Source organism: Mixophyes fleayi, chromosome 9 (genome assembly GCF_038048845.1).
Source record: "Mixophyes fleayi isolate aMixFle1 chromosome 9, aMixFle1.hap1, whole genome shotgun sequence".
NCBI classification, from domain to species: Eukaryota; Metazoa; Chordata; class Amphibia; order Anura; family Limnodynastidae; genus Mixophyes; species Mixophyes fleayi.
Window position 1 is genome coordinate 126960191 of NC_134410.1, and position 22245 is coordinate 126982435.

The following is a 22245-nucleotide window of genomic DNA, read 5'->3' on the forward strand; positions in this document are numbered from 1 at the left end:
TCTGTCGCCTGCGACATAATCAGAGATCACAATCCAGCTTCCACTCTCCAAAAAGCCAGAAATAAAATAATGAAACAAGTTATAAATTATCTAGATACAGGTACTTTATTTACAAATATTTAGATTAATAGCATTTTGTTACATCAAGGGAAAAAGTACAGCAGTCCAAGGAAATCCTTTAGTCACAGATATAAACAAGTGACCCCCTCCCCCCCTGTAACTGAAGGAACGTGGGGGGAGACGAGAAGTTTAGCAGTGGGTAGGTTGTGGTCCCTGCACGACACGTATCTTCTTTTCTGATGGCCAGAGGCGTAGACGCCTCTAATAATCATAACAAGTGCCAGCCTTCACCTCCCAGTTACGTCGCTGTACGACGCTCTCGTTTCTCAGGGTGCCTGTAGCATGGCTTCTAATTTAACGTTAGCTGGTTAATGTTAGGGAACATGCCTATTTGATGCTAATCATGCTGAAGGGACATTTGTAAAGATCCTCGTCCTGGCTAACACTAAGGACCTGTTGGCTCCTAGACTATGACAGCCTTAAATTACAGCACAAATGTCCAGAACATACTTAAAAAGGAAAATCTAGAAGTTACCAACACGATACATCAGAACCAACCGCTGATCATGTCCCCACATCAGAAAGAAAAAAAAAATAATCAAAAGATCCTAATCGCTTAAAATGCATTTAAAGTTTTAAAAACCATCCCACTGTAGTGTTAAAAACGCACAAAGTTAATTGTAAAAGCAGCGGAATCTCAATTCGTCAAACAGATGAAAAAATAAAAAGAAAGCATAAAAATATGTGCAATAGTCACCCAGCCTTTTACATTTCTATACATCGTAAGGCAGGAAATGCAGAGCAAAAAAAAAAAAGCTACGGACCCCAAAAAAACAAACACATTATCACACTGCTCGTTGCACAACGGGATCTCTAAAAACCGCTCTGTATAAACCACAGTGCAAAACAATGGGACATTTGAAAGTAGATGCGTATACGTTGGCGTCCGAGCGCTTACATCTAATGTGGTCTCACTGTACAGACTGGAATTTCCTAGGACCCTAATGCCAGCGATTCGATGTATTGTCGTTAAAATCATATACACAGAATGTATGTCAATATTAGATCGGCTCCTTCAGTTTTGCTTCATCTTTTTACATATTTACGCATTACATGAAGGATAGAATTTCATAAAACTGAAGCTATTCGAGCACAATGGGAGAAAAAAAAAAAAAAGACAGATTTGTTTCCTTTGAAAACTTAAGACAGAAGCAAATGTAGCAAAACCCACCCGTTATTAGCAGAAAGAAAGGGTTAAACAAAACCGCACAGACAGGGAATCCCCTCATCATCCACGTTATTCACAGCAAATGAACCTATTGGCTACGGGAGAACAGAATCGGACAAATCCCAGGAGGAGCTTAGACTGGATGAAATCATAGTCCGGCCTCGGTGTTTATACGTAAATCATGGATTGCCGACATCACAAAGACGATTAAGGGAAAAGAAGAAAAAAAGTTCTACAGTTTATACCATGCAGGAAGGTTTTGTGTGTTTATTACTTGACTTGCCTTTGATAACCTGAATACATCTATAGTTACGTAGCAGTTTAGTAATGTGTTAAACTGTCGTCTTAGCAGAGTCCCTCCCCCACCTTTTTCATTTAAACCAGTAGGATATACAGAAGATATCGGGGCAGCGAAAAAAAAAATACTGCTCGAGACAGACAGAGGAGTACAGGTCGGAAACAGCCATCTTGGTCACTAGCAGCCACAGCCTTCTCTCTGGGGTTGGGGTTCGCTGGTTAGCCGTCCGCCTTGGGGTGCTGATGGTTTGTGCTGTACTCCGGACTCGGCAGCGTTCAGGTCTAGGCTTCCGTCTTGGATGTTTTGGTAGATTTTCTTGGCGGCCTCCAAGAAGGCATCTTCCACGTTCTCGCCTCTGTGCGGGAGAGAACGGACCGGTCAGCTACGCAGCCCTGCTGGGATCACTCTCCTAGATTAAGGCCCTCAAATGTGCGTCATGTGCCCAGAGCTGGGTCACGTGACCTGACCAGGAAACAGTGTTCAATGAACGGGGAGCTGCTAGAATGGGTCTCTATGGAGAATGGATGAGGCTACTCAGGGAAATTGCGCGTCCAACAGTAAACTGGTATTGAACAATGTTTGGACCTCGGTTTTAACCCCTTGCTTCCTGTTCCCCAGAGATCTCAGTCCCTAGCACCAGACTGGAACTATACAACGATCAGGAGATCTGCCTCTGGGCTCTATAGTAAATTGAGGTGCGGACTTGTTCTTGTTATGTACTGGAGTGAAAACTTTTTTTTAAAGCTTTAATTTACAAGAACCAGACAATTACATACAGATGTAAAGATTATGGAGTTGAGGCCATTGTGTGGTAGAATATTTGTTTAATTATGTAGGAGAACATATTCTAACATCACTAAAAAGGAAGCCCACTCTGTACAGACATTAAATCCATGAAAGTGTTAAACAATTCCCTGAGATGTCATAAGACGTCCATCCTACATAATACTATATCCACCCCCAAGAGTATTAAAGGAAAGCAACATGCACCATACAGGAGGGGAGAGGACCCGTCACATGGAGGGGAGTGTATTAGAAAGTCTCACTTACGTTTTTGCACTTGCTTCAAGGAACAAGAGACCTTTAAGAAAGATATAGAAACACAGCGTTATCATTACACCAACAATAAGAGACGCGTCATTATAGGAGAGCGAGAATGTTTCCCCAACTCACCGTTCTCCTCAGCAAACTGCTTTGCTTCCTCATACGTAACATCGCGCTGGGCCTCCAGGTCGGCTTTATTGCCTATAAGAATGATAACCTATGCAGGAGAGAGAAAACCGGATTACTGTCTGAAGAAACGCCACATCCAATCTGTGTCCTGCGGGTGACCATCTTCTGCCGGGAATTACCAGGGATTCTGGCTTCCCTGTGATATTAGTGCAGGGCACGGATTTAGCTCATGGGTAATAAGCACATGAAGCAAATCCTAGAAGATGGACTTGGGGCACCCCCAGGCATACTGACACTTTATCATCAGATAACACCCGAATATAAAATGATAATCTTACAGTGTTGGGATTGGTGAGGTTCCGTGCATCCGTCAGCCAGCTGCTTAAATGGTTGTACGTGCTTCTCCTGTAAGAGAATTGGGGAGATTAGTACAGGAAGGAGCGAGTTTCTTCATGTACTCTGACCAGCGCACACACAAATGGCTGCATTTGTTATTTCAAATCCTATACAAGTATACAGGGAAACGTTTTATATACAATTTATAAGCGTTTTTAGAGACATTCAAGGTGAACAGAGTTTTTTTTATACAAAGGGCAAATTATTATATATTTTATGAAAGATTATACTCTGGCTTCTACCAGCATAATTGAATATATATCTATATATATTTATGCACTTACCTAGTTATATCATAGACCATAAGTGCCCCAGCAGCTCCTCTGTAATAGCTTCGAGTGACAGCTCTAAACCGCTCCTGCCCCGCTGTGTCCCAAATCTGCAGTTTGATTTTTTGACCACTAACTTCAATTATCCGAGTACCAAATTCAACACCAATTGTGTGAGGACAGTCCGCCATAACTGGTGAAGGAAACAGATTGGAGCCGATTAGGTTATTGAAACTGAATAGACACAAAAATGGGACACACTAGAACACAGCAGACATTAAAGGGGAAGTAAAGCCACTATATGACATTAACATATATAATTGGCTGTGTATTACGGAGCTGAATATTATACAACTACTGGAGTGTTTCTACATAATGTGTCCACCAAGCTCTGTAACACCTCTATAAAAGGGACCAGGTAAGGAGGGAGGAGCTTCTCTAACAGACACAGAAGGACTGAGAGCTTGCCAAACTTGCCTTGTAGAAATATTCTGTGTGGATTAGTTGATATACATACACACAAGTGAGCACCTAACCCTGGGAGTACCACAGTATATGTTATTTATTTTGTTACTAAAAAAAAATGTTTTGTGGGTTTATTTTTTTGTTTGTCTGTTTTTAATACACCAGGGGAAAAAGACGGAATCTTTTTTTTTTTTCCCCCAAACAAGATATTTAAAGCATCTTAAGTGGTGGGTAAGTATTCCACGTGCAGAGAAACCTCAGCAAGCCATGAGCAAATGATAAATTGCTACAAAGCAGCTGACTGCCCCACTTCTTACATGTACATAGTATACAGCAGTATTATTATGGTAGACAGAACATGAGCCACTGAACGTTACAGAGCCGGACCACCAAGTGTCCCTAGACGACCATTTGACAGGGGGCTCAATATGTGCTGATTGCAGGACATATAGGAATTGGTACCTATTGTTATAACCCCTCATAACGTTTACACAATAACATCAATGATAAAGTAACACTCACATTTCTTTTCTGTGAACTGGTGCAGTAGGCAAGACTTCCCTACTCCCATATCACCTGTAACAGACCAGACACAGCCACGTTTAATCACACAATAGGTTTTCTTTTACATAATACATTACTACAGCACAGTCTACTCTATCAGTAATTAAAGCATCTGGTTTATCGGATGGCTTTTCCATGTTACATTATTCAGTAATCATACACAATAACTGCTCTGCTGCTTCCAAGAAAAAACCCCTTAAGTGCACTTGTCTCATGGTGATTGCAGCAGCCTATACCTGCACTAGGAGCCAGTGACATCACCGAGAATGCAGCCTATCCCTTCACTAGGAGCCAGTGACATCACCGAGAATGCAGCCTATCCCTTCACTAGGAGCCAGTGACATCACCAAGAATGCAGCCTATCCAGTCACTAGGAACCAGTGACATCACTGAGACTTATAATTTAATTCAAGTGAATGGAGAGGCATTTTATTAACATATCAGGGACATGAAAGCTCATCATATATATTCTAAAAAGAACAGTGTGCATGGACGGGCCCTGGGAGGTATTGATGCAGCAGATTTTTCCTAACCTCATCTCATAGTAGAACACTATATACATTCACATAGTAACACTGTAGCAATGGGAGGGATGACCTCTGATCACGTCAAACCTCACCACTTGTTTACACATCATATGAAACAGAAATACAAACCAAAGAGTCCTGCAAAGCTAGATGTACATTTATATAAGGGTGAGCAAGAATCGGTATAGTACATCCTGGTAACAACAACCATGTGTCATTACTCCACATTCTCTCTGCTTCTCATATATAATCACCCATAGCATGAATTACAATGGGAGCGTTGTGGAAGTTCATTCACAAACATCACACACTGAAGCTATTTCATCCTGCCGCTCCCTCCTGTCTCATGTGCGGCACACCCCAAATTCCAGCCTCAGAGAGTCCTAACACGTATACAAGTCACTGCACCATGCCATATGATGATATACCACATGTGACATCCTGGGGTCAGGATGCAGAGAAGGGCGCAGGCTTTACCTAGTCTCAGGAACTGGCTGACCAATGGATGGGGCTGCTGCAAGTCACTTACATTATATATGTATACATATATTCAGAGACCTTCCTCACAGGAGCCCAGACAACAGATCTTATACTGGACTGCAGACACTTACCGATGATGATGTACTTGAAGATATACGAGTAATTGTAAGGTGCGGTGGCCATGATGGCGCTGCAGGGGAGATAACACAACAAATGATGATTTCTGGACATCTCGCTGCTCTGACTAATGGAGAATTAATCACTTTACATACAGTTCAGACCTAATCACAATGCATGTGACTAGCTCTGTACGTTTTACATTATATAGTAAGGAGCAATTTGGTTGCAGGTACACATGTGGGAACATAGAAAGGCTTCTTCCTCTGCATATTTACACCATAAGAGGCATCTCACACACTGCACAGCCACCCAATATCTGCAGAGGGGAATAACACAGTGCCCCCTTGTGGGCACATCATCAATGACACTTGCTTATACCAAACTGCATTTGAACACGTGACAATGCTGAGTATCTTCAGATTTGGCAGAAACTCCCTCAGGTATTTTGTTTATTAAGAATATTAACGGGTTTAGAAGATACATGGATACAATTTGGAAAACAGAAACGTTTGCAGTATCTGTCCCAGAAATTGGACATTTAAAACCCAAAAGGAAACACATATGGATCGTTTCTAATTTTTGTATATGAACACAAAATGTAATATAAACATACTTCAATAAAAAAACATTATAAAGACAAAAGTTTAGCGGAGAACATTGGAACCATTAAAATATAATTGCAACATACCACACATTAGTAATGACTACACACTATCAAACACTGATAAGTGTAGTAATAATGCAACAAGGTACGTAACTCTCCTTGGCTCAATGAATCTAAAAACACGGGCGTCTGCATTTTTTGGGTCTAGATTTTCCATTGTGACCTCCTTTTGTATCTTCTCTATCTTGACTGTCATGGAAAGGTCAGAGAGCAAGTAAAAAAACTGGATTACCTTTTAAATGACAGGGAGCAAACAGGATCGATGACCACAAACTTCAACTAAGGGTCCCTGTTGGAGGAAAAACACAAATATATAAATTACAGCTGATCGATGTATGATAACTTGAATGGTGGTACACAATATCTGCATCATATATGTTCAGATGACATTTAAATATAGTAGAAAAGAGATCCAGACCTCACACGGACAAGTGTCCTCATACTAAGCACCTCCCCAGTGTAACAAACTGAAGGGTCCTATAACTAGGAATGGGAGCAGGTAATGTGTGGGTGACAGGCGCATATCGCGTTGGAGATATTGAGACAAGACAAGACATGTATGTTGGTGCACTTTCGTTAATGTCATTGCATGTTAGTAGAAGTACGTTTGGCGAGAAAAAGTAGCCAGTATTTACAATAGATTTCCGGGTTGAACGTCTGGTTACCTGGGGCAGACAGGTAAAAAGGGAACTGTGATGGTCAACACGGGGGATTATGGAGATTTTATAAGTATCCATCATTTTCAAAAACACCATAATTTGCACAGTGGACAAATAACAAAAAGAGAATGTAAAAAGACTAACATTGGGTGGCCCGTCACAGGGTAATGTCAACAGAAGGGGATGGTAAAGAGCCATCGGTGGGACCCACAATTTACTAAGCTCACCTAGCAACACATACGTTGTGACAGACGTCACGTGGACAACACACGCTAGACACTGTAAATAATAAATGGGCTTTTCAACGGTCTTTTGTAGTAGGACCCATCACACAGCGTACACCGCTTTTCTGTACAATATTTTATACATGAGAAAGCCTTTAGAATTGGTTTAATATGCCTTTAATTCCCAGTAGTAGTTTAAGTGTGCTTCACAATTTAAATAGAAGCCGTTCTAGGCTGTTTCAGAGTGTTACCACTGATGAGAACAATCGTATGCAAGAGTTTGCGGATCCTTACGGACACCATCATTGTATACTAAATAGTGACTATACAAAACAAAGGAGCCTGTCTCTTTAACGTATACTATAAACACTACTAAGGGTTCGTTCCCACCTATCCTATGTAATGGGATTGTCAGACACTAAAGAACACATGAAAACCAACGTTTGTTATGGGCTTGTTCCCACCTCTGCACAATTTGTAACAACCAGTTTCTCACCCATTACTATGCATTAGCTGTATCGGTGAAAGTGCAACGCATCAGTAAAACGCGTCTACAGGACCCGTTTTCATGCGTTTTACCCATATTACAAATACGAGGCTGAAAACAATACGTTTTGGAACAATTCCCTCTCAGACGGAGCTATTGTCATTTCATTCAGAAAACAAACCTTACATAGGATGATTAAAAGCAATGTCCCTTTATAAAGCTCTAGTTTCATTGTTATTATATAGTGGGGACGATACCGCAATTAAGCCAAATGCATTTCAACTACATGATATTAATTTTACACAATACAGCATAAAACAAAATTGCCATTAATAGTCACTTAAGACTGAGCCTGCAGTTTTACCCTTTGGATCAATCTTCATGACGCACCACTCTCACTGAATAGTAAAACAAATAATGGCGACTTAAACCAATTTTATATATTACTCTCAGAATAGATAGGGATCTTTTTTGGAAGCATATTTGAAAAACTATATTTTACAGACATTAAGGAGCACCCGTCACAATCACACAACTGCACAAAAAATGTATCTGAAGGTTATAGATTTGATTCCGACCTGGCCCTATGTGTGAGAAGTTTGTACGTTCTCCCTGTGTTTGCGTGGGTTTCCTCTGGGTGCTCGGTTTTCCTCCAACACTCCAAAAACTGGTAGGTTAATCGGCTTCATTGGCACTCATGTGAATGATTACATATTCTCTGTACAGAGTTGCATAATATGGGGATTTTATATAAATAAATTATAAATACATTCTGTGCAGCAATGATACAGTAGTATTAATGAGGGTGTGGCCAGCCCATGTGATGTGCACACTGAGCATGCTCCTGAGAAACTTCCTGTGGCATCACACTGCCAGGCTTCAGTACATTGGCTCTGAATTATCACATGATATTACAGTCATAGAACAGTCTACAACAGCTAATTTATATAACTTAAAGCAGTAATGACGAAGAACGTTATGTATTTTCTCAATAGTTCTGTGTGTAATATTAACTGTACATAGCAATTAGGCGTTTACTCAAGCAGTACTATTTATATTATGGATCTTTCAAAACTGCATGTCAGATATTCACTAATAAAATATAGCAACAGAAATAATAAACATTTTCTCAATGTACTCCAAAATTAAAATCTGCTGGTTATACTGAAATTAACCATACCAAATAGGTTGTAGTTTATTCACGGTCTGACAGTTATAGGGACAAAGAACTGTAAGCTCTTCAGGACAAGGACCTGAATCCTAAGACCAGTGTCATCTTGCAATTTACACAATTGTGCACAATGCAGCAGTCATGTAACACAGGAGAAGAGACAGAACCCACAGTGTGTGTATATCTGTGATCCATGTTTACTCTGCCCCATGACTGATCCCTCAGTGACCACAATAAAATGGTTTAAGGTTTCCAGTTACAATACACTATGATAAGAGATGGATGGACCTGAGAGAATCGCAACGTTCCCTAAACTAACCAGGCAGAAGGTTCTTGGAACATACAGAGGGATATTCTATAACAGGAAGGAAACTGAAAATGTTTTTAAAGATGCCCTTGATACATGTATACATCATATTCTATTAAAAAGTATTTATTCTGGATGCAAATATATAGTTTTGAACTAAATGGCTTATTTAAAGATAAAAAAAAATTGGCTATTAATGTAAAAACTCTTCTCTTTCATTAAGGAAATAGAATTCATATTTTTATTATACAGAGTACAAAGACTATCCTGAAAATTTCTCCTTTTATACAATGGGGCCGCATTGTCTGACAGTCAATCCAGTCTAAATGCACCTCATCCCAACAAAGCCCCGAATGGCAAGTTTGCAAAGATATGGTCCGAAACCCTGAATATAATTTTGCCCGAACGCCCCCCCCCCCCCCCCCCGCTACACATTTGCCACTTTTTCAAACTTTAGAACATATACAAATATCTCTAAAACCCGTACGTGCACTTGGATTTGTATAATGCTCATTTGTACGCCTGATCCACTTTTGGGCTTTAAACACACTTTAATTCCACGTTTGTGAATTTTAGGGATGCTGTCAGATGGTGGACAGACGCACCCCCTAAGGAACGCCACAGAAAATGAGAGTGTTAAGTGTAAGCCCATCAGGTCACAGTAGGATTGAAGCTTTTTTTCCCACCCCTCCTATCCTCAATGGCAAGTGCCTCCACCAGGGACTGCCACAAGGATCCTCATTAAGAGAAATTAGTTTAGTTACAACAGGTTAACACTGGCCTGAGATGTGGACAGAGGAGTATGTACAGAAGCATAACATGGCAGCTTCATTCTCATCAGCCAATGGCCCAACACATAACATGAAAAGGGAAATATGGGCAAATACTCTTCAGGTCACCTTCACAACAATTTCCGCAGTCTCCCAGGCCTGGTGTCACCCTGTCCGTTGCACTATGTCACAGAGATCTCTCACGGTGGCGTTGCGTTACTAGAAATATTTCTAAAATAACTTTTTCTTGCCTAAGATGCAGGCAAAATTGTTATCGTGTCTCTCACCATCTCCCACCTCAAATACTGCAACCCTTCATTCATCTGTCTTTGCTTTAATCTATCCTAAATACCAAAGCAAGACTAATCATCCTCTGTAGCTGCTCCACATCCACCGCACCTACCTCCTTCCAGTACTTTCTGATCATCACCACTCTCTTGCCGACAAGTCTTCTCTATCCTGCCCGATCATACTCTTATCCCCCCAAGTCTTTAAATGCTCACCACCAGCTCTACTCATCCATACTACTCTCAGTGGCAGACCCCGACTGCTGACCCAATCTCCACACAGAGCCACACTTGTTTCTCTGTCTCAGCTGTGCCTTTTTCCCACTAGTGTTCTCCCCAGAAAATTTTGCCAGCCGGAATGCATTGAGTAGCCCGGTGGGGGCAGTTCTAATACTTTGCAATAATATTGAACAATGTTGGAGGTTATTGTGTGGTCTAACACACACTGCTGGCTGCAGTGCTCACATAGTGCCTGTTCTAATAGGAGAAACAATGGTTTATTCTATTATAAAATAGGACTTTGTTGGGCTCAAAGAGCCGGGTGGCAAGTAAAACCAGCCGGGTGGAGCCCCCAGGAAATAGGTGCTGGGGAGAACACCGACGTAAAAGCTGATGAGCAGGGCTATTCATATTATTCATTATGTTTACCTCTTGTATCCTTTTACATATGCTCAGTTTTCCTCAACTGTGTGGCCTTAAGAAGAAGTGACAATAATACATTGAAGTGAACAATATAAAGATGCAATGGAGAGTTGGATAGGCACCTCCATGCAGACATAACCAGATGTTGGTGGAAACCCCAATGCAGATATACAATTATACCGGTCACTTTGTAGAATCATCCACAGCCCGATTCCAGTGTTAGTGGGAGAGGGGAGTCAGAACCGGTATATAAGCAATAAATATGTGGACTGGATCAGACAGAAGCAGGGCAGGAACAGGACAGACATTTAGGAGACCTTAACTGTAAAGACAACAGGAACAATTGTAGAGGTTCAAAGAGACAATAAAATAGGAACGTAATACAGTGTTCCAAACGGACGCAACAGGAGTATACCACCAGCCGTTTAGAAAACAAAACAAGTACTCTGCTACTATGGGTGACCCCCTAAATACGGTTTGTAGCAGCCACTGTTACAGAATGTCGTTCTGTGAAACTCTATATAGATAGGTTTCTTTAGAACTTCACTAAACACCTTGTCTGCAGCTTAAAGGGGCATTGTATTATAAGTGAGACAGCCAACTTGCATAGACAGCACAGTAGGAAAAATCACTCATCTGTAGACAGTGCAGTGTCCCACATCTGAGGTTAGAGTGCCTCCAAAATGATAGCGCGCGCGTGTATGTATGTATGTGTATATATATCTATATCTATATCTATATCTATATCTATATCTATATCTATATCTATATCTATATATCTATATATCTATATCTATATCTATATCTATATCTTCTTGTTTAAAAGTAGAACAGAGAATTGTTTTTCTAACAGGTGAAACATATACAATATGATGCAAAACGGAAAGAAAGCAGCGACTGTTCTGCAGTAACAAGGCTTTGTCCATTTCATAAAAGATGGTTTATAATAAGGAAATGTTAACAGAAGGTTAGCAAATATGTACATGCACATTTAACAGCCAATTAATGATTTTTCCTAATGAGAAGTTATCTAGAGTCCAAAAAACATTTCCAGCAAGATGACGCCAGGACATATTCTCTGGTCTCATTCTAGTCCCAAAACACTCCAAACACATTAGGTTGGATGAAAGATACTCAAAACGGTGGCAAGAATTAACTGCGATCTTTTAAGATACAATTACAACCCAAAAATCCAAATTTTTATGCAAAAAAAAAAAAAGAAACCGTAAAATAAAAGATAAATATATATATAATTTTATTACAAAATGCTGGATGGTCGCTTAATAGTGTATTGTTTTTCCCATCTAATAGCCCTATATGCGTAGAAACATGTGCACATCAACAGGATAATTACGCAGGTCCGATCCAATCTTATACATATGGACTTGTCACATAGATCAGGGAAACAGAAAGAACACAGCGTAATAACGTATTAAATTATAACCACTGTGGGTCCCACCACCACACTGCACACTCCAGTTGTGAGTAAGCTTACCAAAAATATGGGCTTACCTGTATCTTATTGTGTGTTCTTTATAGAGATTCCTCTGCACTTTTTATAAATCCAAATGGAATCTTCTTTCCTGCATAGTAGATAAGTGGAAATAAAATTTCCTAACATTTCTTATTTCCCCTTTTCTATTATGCAGGAAAGAAGATTCCATTTGGATTTATACAAATGTGCGCATGTTTCTACGCATATAGGACTATTACCTGGAAACAATACACTATTAGGCACCCATCCTGTGTTTTGCACTTTGCTTTAACATATCTGGACCGAGCATCAGGTGTCTTTGGGTGTGAGGCAGCCACCTGTACGGAGTGTTTTTTATGTACTATATCTTTTTATAACCGGATTGTTAAGTGAAGTACCGATTGTATCTTCTTGTGAATTGTTTATATATATATATATATATATATATATATATATATATATATATATATATATATATATATATATATATATATATATATATATTTTTTTTTTATTTTTATTTATTTTTATTTTTAGCCTAGTTTCCCCCCCAACTAGACCAATAAATATACACCCAAAGACGCTGCTTTAAGCTTATCAGGTATAGTAAAGTGTGCAAAATAGAAGAGACATTTTATCTTTGGCACATGACTGTCTAAAGACTTTCTCCTGATGCCTGGTTCACCACGTAAAGCACAACGTGCTCTCACACCATGTTTCCACACACTGATTTGTGCTAATAGATGTAATGTTATATAGTTACTCTGCTCTCAGCAAGCTTTAATTGCCATCAAAGCCGGAAAAAAAAAAAAATCAAGCCATGCAATACATAAGTTCAGGGTGTAAACAGGGTCGGAGCTACTTTCCAGTACTTTAACCTGGGTTGTAACTAGCGAAAATATCAAATTTAAATATTTTATTGTTACACAGTTTGAAACATCACTTTAGAGAAAAGGTCACAAAGGCAGCCTCAGTGATCTATAGCATGGATAAGACTATATACTGATATGCACCGATCAGTCACAATACTAAACACATCTGCCTAATATTGTTTAGGTCGCCCTTGTGCCGATAAAACAGCTCTGACACGTCGAGTTATAGACTCCACAAGACCTGTGATGGTGTCCTGTGGTATCTGGCACCAAGATGTTAGCAGCAGATCCTTTAAGTCCTGTAAGTTGTGAGGTGAGGCCTCTATGGCTCAGATTGTTTTTTTCCATCCCACAAAAGCTCGATCATATTGAGATCTGGGGAATTTGGAGGGCAAGTCAACACCTTGAATTCACCGTCATGTTCCTCAATCATTCCTTAATTTTTGCAGTGTGGCAGGGCGCAATATCCTGCTGAAAGAGGTCACTGTTGCAGACCAAGTACACCTCTTCATGGCAACAGTATTCCCTGATGGCAATGTTTGGGTAAGGGGTACGTGTCACAGTATTATCCACATGAATGCCAGGATCAAAGATTTCCCAGCAGAATATTGCCCAAAGCATCACACAGCCTCCTCCAGCTCTCCTTCTTCCCACAGTGTATCCCCTTCCCCAGGTAAGCAACACACACACCTGGCCGTCCACATGATTTAAAAGAAGAAGCTCCATGATCCAGTTCTGTCCATTGTAGGTGGACAAGAGCCAGCATGGGCACTCCCAACCGATCTGTGACTACGTGGCAAGCTACGATGCACTGTGTGTTCTGACACCTTTCTATCATAGCCACCGTTAACATTGTCACCAATTTGTGCTACAGTAGCTATTCTGTGGGATGGGACCAGACGGGCTAGCCTTCACTCCCCAAGTGCATTAATGAGCTTTGGGCACCCATGACCCTGTTGTTGGTTCCCTTGCTGCCCTTTTGTGGACCACTTTTGGTAGGTACTAACCATTGCATACGGGGAACCACCAACAAGTCCTGCCGCTTTAGAGATGCTCTGACCCAGTTTGGCCCTCATCACAGTGGCTCAGATCTTTACGCTTAACCATTTTACCTACTTCCAAGACGTTCGCTTTAAGAAGTAACTGTTCACTTGCTGCCCAATATATCCCCCACCCCTTGACAGGTGCCATTGTAACGAGATAATCAATGTAATTCCCTTCACTTATCAGTGATTTTAATGTTGTTGCTGATCGGTGTATTCTAGCTGACAGTAGAATCACTATGGCACAACAATGTAGCCACAAACCCTGTTGCTTCCATGTTATGCCAGGCTAGTGTATCCTCTTGAGAACACTGAGGTTTCCATGTCAGAAAATCGCCACATTTTAAAAGTACTTGTGTAAGATTGTGATGATTCGCACTGCAGAACTGTTAAAAGGACAGGTGGCCACAAAACAATACATAAATCACCCCCAGCATTTCATTACAGTGACTATATGTACTCAGAGCTATTAGCAATGTGAATAGAAAAAGGTTAGCAGGTAGAACGGTTGTACAGGTCTGACACTACTACACAGTTTAGTAAACCGAAAGGCATTAAAGGCAACAGAATTTTTAATTTCACTTTAACTTTACAGCTGAACCATTAGCAGCCCACTGTACCATGGAAACAAGATATAACACCTTGTAAAAAAAATAAATTGTTTTCTCAGGTGTTGTTGCCATGCACTGGCAGTAATCCGTAACAGACGGGTGTATACTACTCATTTCTGAACGCTGGCATCTAACGCCGCAACAACATATCCAGAACCAACACTAGACACCAGTCACATCTGACTGTATATAGACAACACACCTACAATAGGGTGGTCGGACAATGACCCCATCTACAACCACCCATTCAATATTCGCCCATGCAGACAGTGAATTAGGTGTAAAACGACCTAACTGACCAGATCACATCATGTATGGGAACCTTAAAACCACTAAAATAACCATTTACTCCCAGAAAAATACAAATGATATGGATAAGGTTCTCTTACTGGTTTAAAATATCCCAATCCACAACAACATGGCCTGGTGACAACTTTTTCAGATGTAAAATACGCTCTTCAAATGGCTATCCAAGCACTTACAAACATCTTGTTTATGTTCAATTAGATTTCTAAGACGTAATAACGGTGGCCAGGATTTAGCTTTAATAAGTTCACAGAACACTTCTGCCCACATGGCCGTCTACAAAGTGCACAGATTGCAAGCAGCCTACACCTTCACTAGGAGCCAGTGACATCACTGAGAATGCAGCCTATCCCGTCACTAGGAGCCAGCGACATCACTGAGAATGCAGCCTATCCCTTCACTAGGAACTAGTGACATCACCAAGAATGCAACCTATCCCTTGACTAGGAACCAGTGACATCACCGAGAATGCAACCTATCCTTTGACTAGGAACTAGTGACATCACCGAGAATGCAACCTATCCCTTGACTAGGAACCAGTGACATCACCAAGAATGCAACCTATCCCTTGACTAGGAACCAGTGACATCACCGTGAATGCAACCTATCCTTTGACTAGGAACTAGTGACATCACTGAGAATGCGGCCTATGACAGAAGCCTATGACTTCCATAGTCAACAGCTTATAGTTTTACTAGGAATAAAACACATGGCTGTTGAAATTACTCTCTACATCAGGCCTGTCCAATCTGCGGCCCTCCAGGTGTTGTGAAACTACAAGTCCCAGCATGCCCTTCCAGCTGTCAACAGGTTGTCTACTGGCAAAGCATGCTGGGGCTTGTAGTTTCACAACACCTGGAGGGCCGCAGGTTGGACAGGCCTGCTCTACATGCTACCATATCATATCTCTGTGAAAGTTTATCCAATGCAGCGTCACTGGTGAGCAGCAATGTATACGATACAATAGAATGTGTTTTAGCCTCTTTCAACTGTTTACACATCAGGATTATTTCTGTAAACAGATCTTCTGTGATTTCGCTTGTCCTCCATGCAGGCAACTCAGAACTGCATCCGTACATAAAGTTTCAAAATGATTGTTTTCATTTCTACAGTTTCATGTTTTTTACTTTAAGTCTCACAAATAAACAAATAAACTATTGCACTACTAATATAAATATTATAACTACTGATATATACATTTATAGACTTGCACAGAAATGGCAAAAAGGCTAATGTTCCACTGTAAGTATAAAATAACAACAGTACATCAGTATCACAATCACCTTATATGCCGTTGTACCATTCTGTATGTTATCCAAACTCACAGCGCAGTGAAACATCTTTACATTCACAAAGTAGTAACTGTCCAAGCAGGAATAAAAAAAAGGGTGGTATATTTCATACGCTTCTAACGTGCTGTGTGGCCTAAACATGTAATAAAGTACAATGTAATGATTAATGCAAGAAAGCAATAAAGAAACTATGAAAACTATGGCCAGGATCATATTCTAAAATGGAACCAAGAATAGAAAAGACAATAGTGAGTTACTTGCCACTAATGCAGGATCCCCCCACCACTCCCAGGCACGCATAGTTGCTATAATATTTATGACATTCATGTAGGCTTCAGTAAAAGAGCAGTGTTCACTGCACAACATCTTTAGAAGCTACAAAATCTATATTACATCTCAACACCGCCTCCCAAATTACACTGCTCGGTTTTATAAAAAGACAAAGGGGTCGACTCCTTTTCCCAGATAGACATTTACTGAGGCCTTATATGTGGAGTAAGAACACGCAGACGCTGCTGCAAAGAGCTAAGCCGCATGTAAATCTCAGGTGGAACCCTTTCACTGACTTGGTGTATGCATTTGCATTGTCCTCCCTTGTTATACTAGGAGTGGCTGGATCTTTCGGAGGGTTAATGACCAGAAGACACAGGATGTTAGCACACTGGAAAACCACACACCCGGCCCTGGAGATAGAGGTGGTGACAGGCTCTGGCCTAGCACTGATCCCCTGCTGGGAATGACACTACCCGGCAACACAGGAGAATAAACAAGAGCTAGATCACGGGATCTGACTTCCGGAAACTGTCAGCCCCCAAACACAAAGCCAGGGACATCCCTGTACCCTGCAGTTCTCTCTTCATAGGCCAGACAAAGAGCTGGAGGCATTGAGGTGGGTCAGGACAGTATGCAGATGGCAAAAATAAGGAACCATACATGTCACCCACCTCCAGGGCACACAATAGAGATGATGGATTTAACTCCTTATCTACCAGACAAGGAGTGATAAAAGAGGAAGGATGTACGGCAAAGAGAGCACTGAAATTGAATGGCTTTAGGGGTGCACAGATATATGGAAGACTGATGCAGTTTGAGACGTACAGCATAAAGCACTAATATATGATAAACAAGGAGGAGAGCATTATGATGGAGGAGCTTGGGCCTGGCAGCAATACACATGGAGATTCAGGCCAGCTTAGGGGAGCAGGTGCAATATAATAAGGTGGTATCACTCAGGATGGGTGCAGGGAGAAATGGGTGGATCAGGACCAAACTGAGGGGTAACAGAGATATACACTGAGGTGTTCTTACATAAGGATGCCGAGAGCCAGGTGTGGGAGCTGGGACACTTTAATAAGGAATTATGACAGGAGTAGAGCTGATAGAACATACTGAGGTGCTATAACCAGGTTGGGGGTACATGTACATTATACTGAGGTGATATCACCAGGTTGGGGGTACAGGTACATTATACTGAGGTGCTATAACCAGGTTGGGGGTACAGGTACATTATACTGAGGTGATATCACCAGGTTGGGGGTACAGGTACATTATACTGAGGTGCTATAACCAGGTTGGGGGTACAGGTACATTATACTGAGGTGATATCACCAGGTTGGGGGTACAGGTACATTATACTGAGGGGATATCACCAGGTTGGGGGTACAGGTACATTATACTGAGGGGATATCACCAGGTTGGGGGTACATGTACATTATACTGAGGTGATATCACCAGGTTGGGGGTACATGTACATTATACTGAGGGGATATCACCAGGTTGGGGTATAGGTACATTATACTGAGGTGATATCACCAGGTTGGGGGTACATGTACATTATACTGAGGGGATATCACCAGGTTGGGGTATAGGTACATTATACTGAGGTGATATCACCAGGTTGGGGGTACAGGTACATTATACTGAGGTGATATCACCAGGTTGGGGGTACAGTTACATTATACTGAGGGGATATCACCAGGTTGGGGGGGGGCTGGGAGGATATACTGAGGTGATATCACCAGGTTGGGGGTACAGGTACATTATACTGAGGGGATATCACCAGGTTGGGGGTACATGTACATTATACTGAGGTGATATCACCAGGTTGGGGGTACAGGTACATTATACTGAGGGGATATCACCAGGTTGGGGGTACATGTACATTATACTGAGGTGATATCACCAGGTTGGGGTACAGGTACATTATACTGAGGTGATATCACCACGTTGGGGGTACAGGTACATTATACTGAGGTGATATCACCACGTTGGGGGTACAGGTACATTATACTGAGGTGATATCACCACGTTGGGGGTACAGGTACATTATACTGAGGTGATATCACCACGTTGGGGGTACAGGTACATTATACTGAGGGGATATCACCAGGTTGGGGTACAGGTACATTATACTGAGGGGATATCACCAGGTTGGGGGTACAGGTACATTATACTGAGGGGATATCACCAGGTTGGGGTACTGGTACATTATACTGAGGTGATATCACCAGGTTGGGGGTACAGGTACATTATACTGAGGGGATATCACCTGGTTGGGGTACAGGTACATTATACTGAGGTGATATCACCAGGTTGGGGGTACAGGTACATTATACTGAGGTGATATCACCACGTTGGGGGTACAGGTACATTATACTGAGGTGATATCACCAGGTTGGGGGTACAGGTACATTATACTGAGGTGATATCACCAGGTTGGGGTACAGGTACATTATACTGAGGTGATATCACCAGGTTGGGGTACAGGTACATTATACTGAGGTGATATCACCAGGTTGGGGTACAGGTACATTATACTGAGGGGATATCACCAGGTTGGGGGTACAGGTCCATTATACTGAGGGGATATCACCAAGTTGGGGGTACAGGTACATTATACTGAGGGGATATCACCAGGTTGGGGGTACAGGTACATTATACTGAGGGGATATCACCAGGTTGGGGGTACAGGTACATTATACTGAGGGGATATCACCAGGTTGGGGGTACAGGTACATTATACTGAGGGGATATCACCAGGTTGGGGGTACAGGTACATTATACTGAGGGGATATCACCAGGTTGGGGGTACAGGTACATTATACTGATGGGATATCACCAGGTTGGGGGTACAGGTACATTATACTGAGGGGATATCACCAGGTTGGGGGTACAGGTACATTATACTGAGGGGATATCACCAGGTTGGGGTACAGGTACATTATACTGAGGTGATATCACCAGGTTGGGGTACAGGTACATTATACTGAGGGGATATCACCAGGTTGGGGGTACAGGTACATTATACTGAGGTGATATCACCAGGTTGGGGTACAGGTACATTATACTGAGGGGATATCACCAGGTTGGGGTACAGGTACATTATACTGAGGGGATATCACCAGGTTGGGGGTACAGGTACATTATACTGAGGTGATATCACCAGGTTGGGGGTACAGGTACATTATACTGAGGGGATATCACCAGGTTGGGGGTACAGGTACATTATACTGAGGTGATATCACCAGGTTGGGGGTACAGGTACATTATACTGAGGGGATATCACCAGGTTGGGGTACAGGTACATTATACTGAGGTGATATCACCAGGTTGGGGTACAGGTACATTATACTGAGGGGATATCACCAGGTTGGGGTACAGGTACATTATACTGAGGGGATATCACCAGGTTGGGGGTACAGGTACATTATACTGAGGTGATATCACCAGGTTGGGGGTACAGGTACATTATACTGAGGTGATATCACCAGGTTGGGGGTACAGGTACATTATACTGAGGGGATATCACCAGGTTGGGGGTACAGGTACATTATACTGAGGGGATATCACCAGGTTGGGGGTACAGGTACATTATACTGAGGGGATATCACCAGGTTGGGGGTACAGGTACATTATACTGAGGGGAAATCACCAGGTTGGGGGTACAGGTACATTATACTGAGGGGATATCACCAGGTTGGGGGTACATGTACATTATACTGAGGGGATATCACCAGGTTGGGGGTACAGGTACATTATACTGAGGGGATATCACCAGGTTGGGGGTACATGTACATTATACTGAGGGGATATCACCAGGTTGGGGGTACAGGTACATTATACTGAGGTGATATCACCAGGTTGGGGGTACATGTACATTATACTGAGGGGATATCACCAGGTTGGGGGTACAGGTACATTATACTGAGGTGATATCACCAGGTTGGGGTACAGGTACATTATACTGAGGGGATATCACCAGGTTGGGGGTACAGGTACATTATACTGAGGTGATATCACCAGGTTGGGGGTACAGGTACATTATACTGAGGGGATATCACCAGGTTGGGGGTACAGGTACATTATACTGAGGTGATATCACCAGGTTGGGGGTACATGTACATTATACTGAGGGGATATCACCAGGTTGGGGGTACATGTACATTATACTGAGGTGATATCACCAGGTTGGGGTACAGGTACATTATACTGAGGTGATATCACCAGGTTGGGGGTACAGGTACATTATACTGAGGGGATATCACCAGGTTGGGGGTACAGGTACATTATACTGAGGTGATATCACCAGGTTGGGGGTACAGGTACATTATACTGAGGGGATATCACCAGGTTGGGGGTACAGGTACATTATACTGAGGGGATATCACCAGGTTGGGGGTACAGGTACATTATACTGAGGGGATATCACCAGGTTGGGGGTACAGGTACATTATACTGAGGTGATATCACCCAGTCTGGATGATGGCGGCCATGTTGGGGAGCAGGTAGATAATAATGAGGTACGGTGACAGACATGGAGCTAAGGCCGGGTCAGGGACATTACACCGAGGACCGGGCCGGTACACGGAGGAGGAACACATCGCCCGGGGACACCCTCACCTGTCAGGCCGCAGTGACGGAGAGGACGGGCCGGCAGCCGCTGTGTCAGTGTCGGTACAGAGGCCGCTGGGTGTGCGCCGTTCCCTGTCAGTTCCTCCGGATTTCTCTCTTCCTCCCTCTCTCTCTCCAAGATGGCGGCGGCGCTTGCACAGGGTTTCCCGGCGCGCTCCCAAGGGGTCCGAGGGTGGGCGGGGCGCTCTGCTCGGGCGCGCGCTCCAACCGCAGCAGAAGCAGGCTGCGCACGAGCACGGTCACGAGACGCAGATGGGGCTGTCACGTGGTTCGGGCCGGTAAACCGTGACGTCACTGAACTATTAACCCTCTGGCTGCTGCGCTCCAGTCACTCGGCGTCCTGTCAGTGAGCGTCAGGGGCCCCAGTGAGTGAGCGTCAGGGGCCACAGTGAGTGAGTGTCAGGAACCCCAGTGAATTAACATCAGCGGCCACAGGAAGTGAGTGTCAGGGGCTCTGGTTATTGGGCATCAGGGGCCCCAGTGAGTGAGTGTCAGGGGCCCTAGTGACTGAGCGACAGGAGCTCTGGTCATTGAGTGTCAGGGACCCCAGTGAATTAACATCAGGGGCCACAGTGAGTGAGTGTCAGGGGCCCTAGTGACTGAGCGACAGGAGCTCTGGTCATTGGGCGTCAGAGCCCCCAGGGAGTGAGTGTTAGGGGCTCTGGTTATTGGGCATCAGGGGCCCCAGTGAGTGAGTGTCAGGGGCCCCAGGGACTGAGCGACAGGAGCTCTGGTCATTGGGCGTCAGAGGCCCCAGGGAGTGAGTGTCAGGGGCTCTGGTTATTGGGCATCAGGGGCCCCAGTGAGTGAGTGTCAGGGGCCCCAGGGACTGAGCGACAGGAGCTCTGGTCATTGAGTGTCAGGGACCCCAGTGAATTAACATCAGGGGCCACAGGGAGTGAGTGTCGGGCCCCAGTGAGTGGGTGTCAGGGGCCCCAGTGACTG

The 22245-nt window shown here is 42.9% G+C and overlaps 1 protein-coding gene across 1 annotated transcript; it reads right to left on the minus strand.

Annotated features, from left to right (window-relative positions):
* Positions 1 to 79: 79 nt before the first annotated feature.
* RAB14 (RAB14, member RAS oncogene family) lies at positions 80 to 21454 on the minus strand. Its single transcript, XM_075185674.1, has 9 exons — positions 21289 to 21454; positions 6477 to 6533; positions 5592 to 5650; positions 4412 to 4465; positions 3440 to 3617; positions 3098 to 3164; positions 2760 to 2847; positions 2637 to 2667; positions 80 to 1941 (listed from the first exon to the last, which is right to left on the minus strand). The coding sequence occupies exons 3-9, from the start codon at positions 5641 to 5643 to the stop codon at positions 1764 to 1766; spliced, it is 648 nt and encodes a 215-aa protein (XP_075041775.1). The 5' UTR covers positions 5644 to 5650; positions 6477 to 6533; positions 21289 to 21454; the 3' UTR covers positions 80 to 1763.
* Positions 21455 to 22245: the final 791 nt, after the last annotated feature.

Bases quoted from the DNA above. Each gene is read 5' to 3' on its own strand.
- RAB14 (XM_075185674.1), bottom strand. From the start codon at position 5,643: ATGGCCACCGCACCTTACAATTACTCGTATATCTTCAAGTACATCATC. The intron at 3,618-4,411 runs GTGAGTGTTACT...TTCCTTCACCAG, and splicing joins CCAGTTCACAGAAAAGAAAT to TTATGGCGGACTGTCCTCAC. The intron at 2,848-3,097 runs GTAAGATTATCA...TCTCCTGCATAG, and splicing joins ACCTCACCAATCCCAACACT to GTTATCATTCTTATAGGCAA.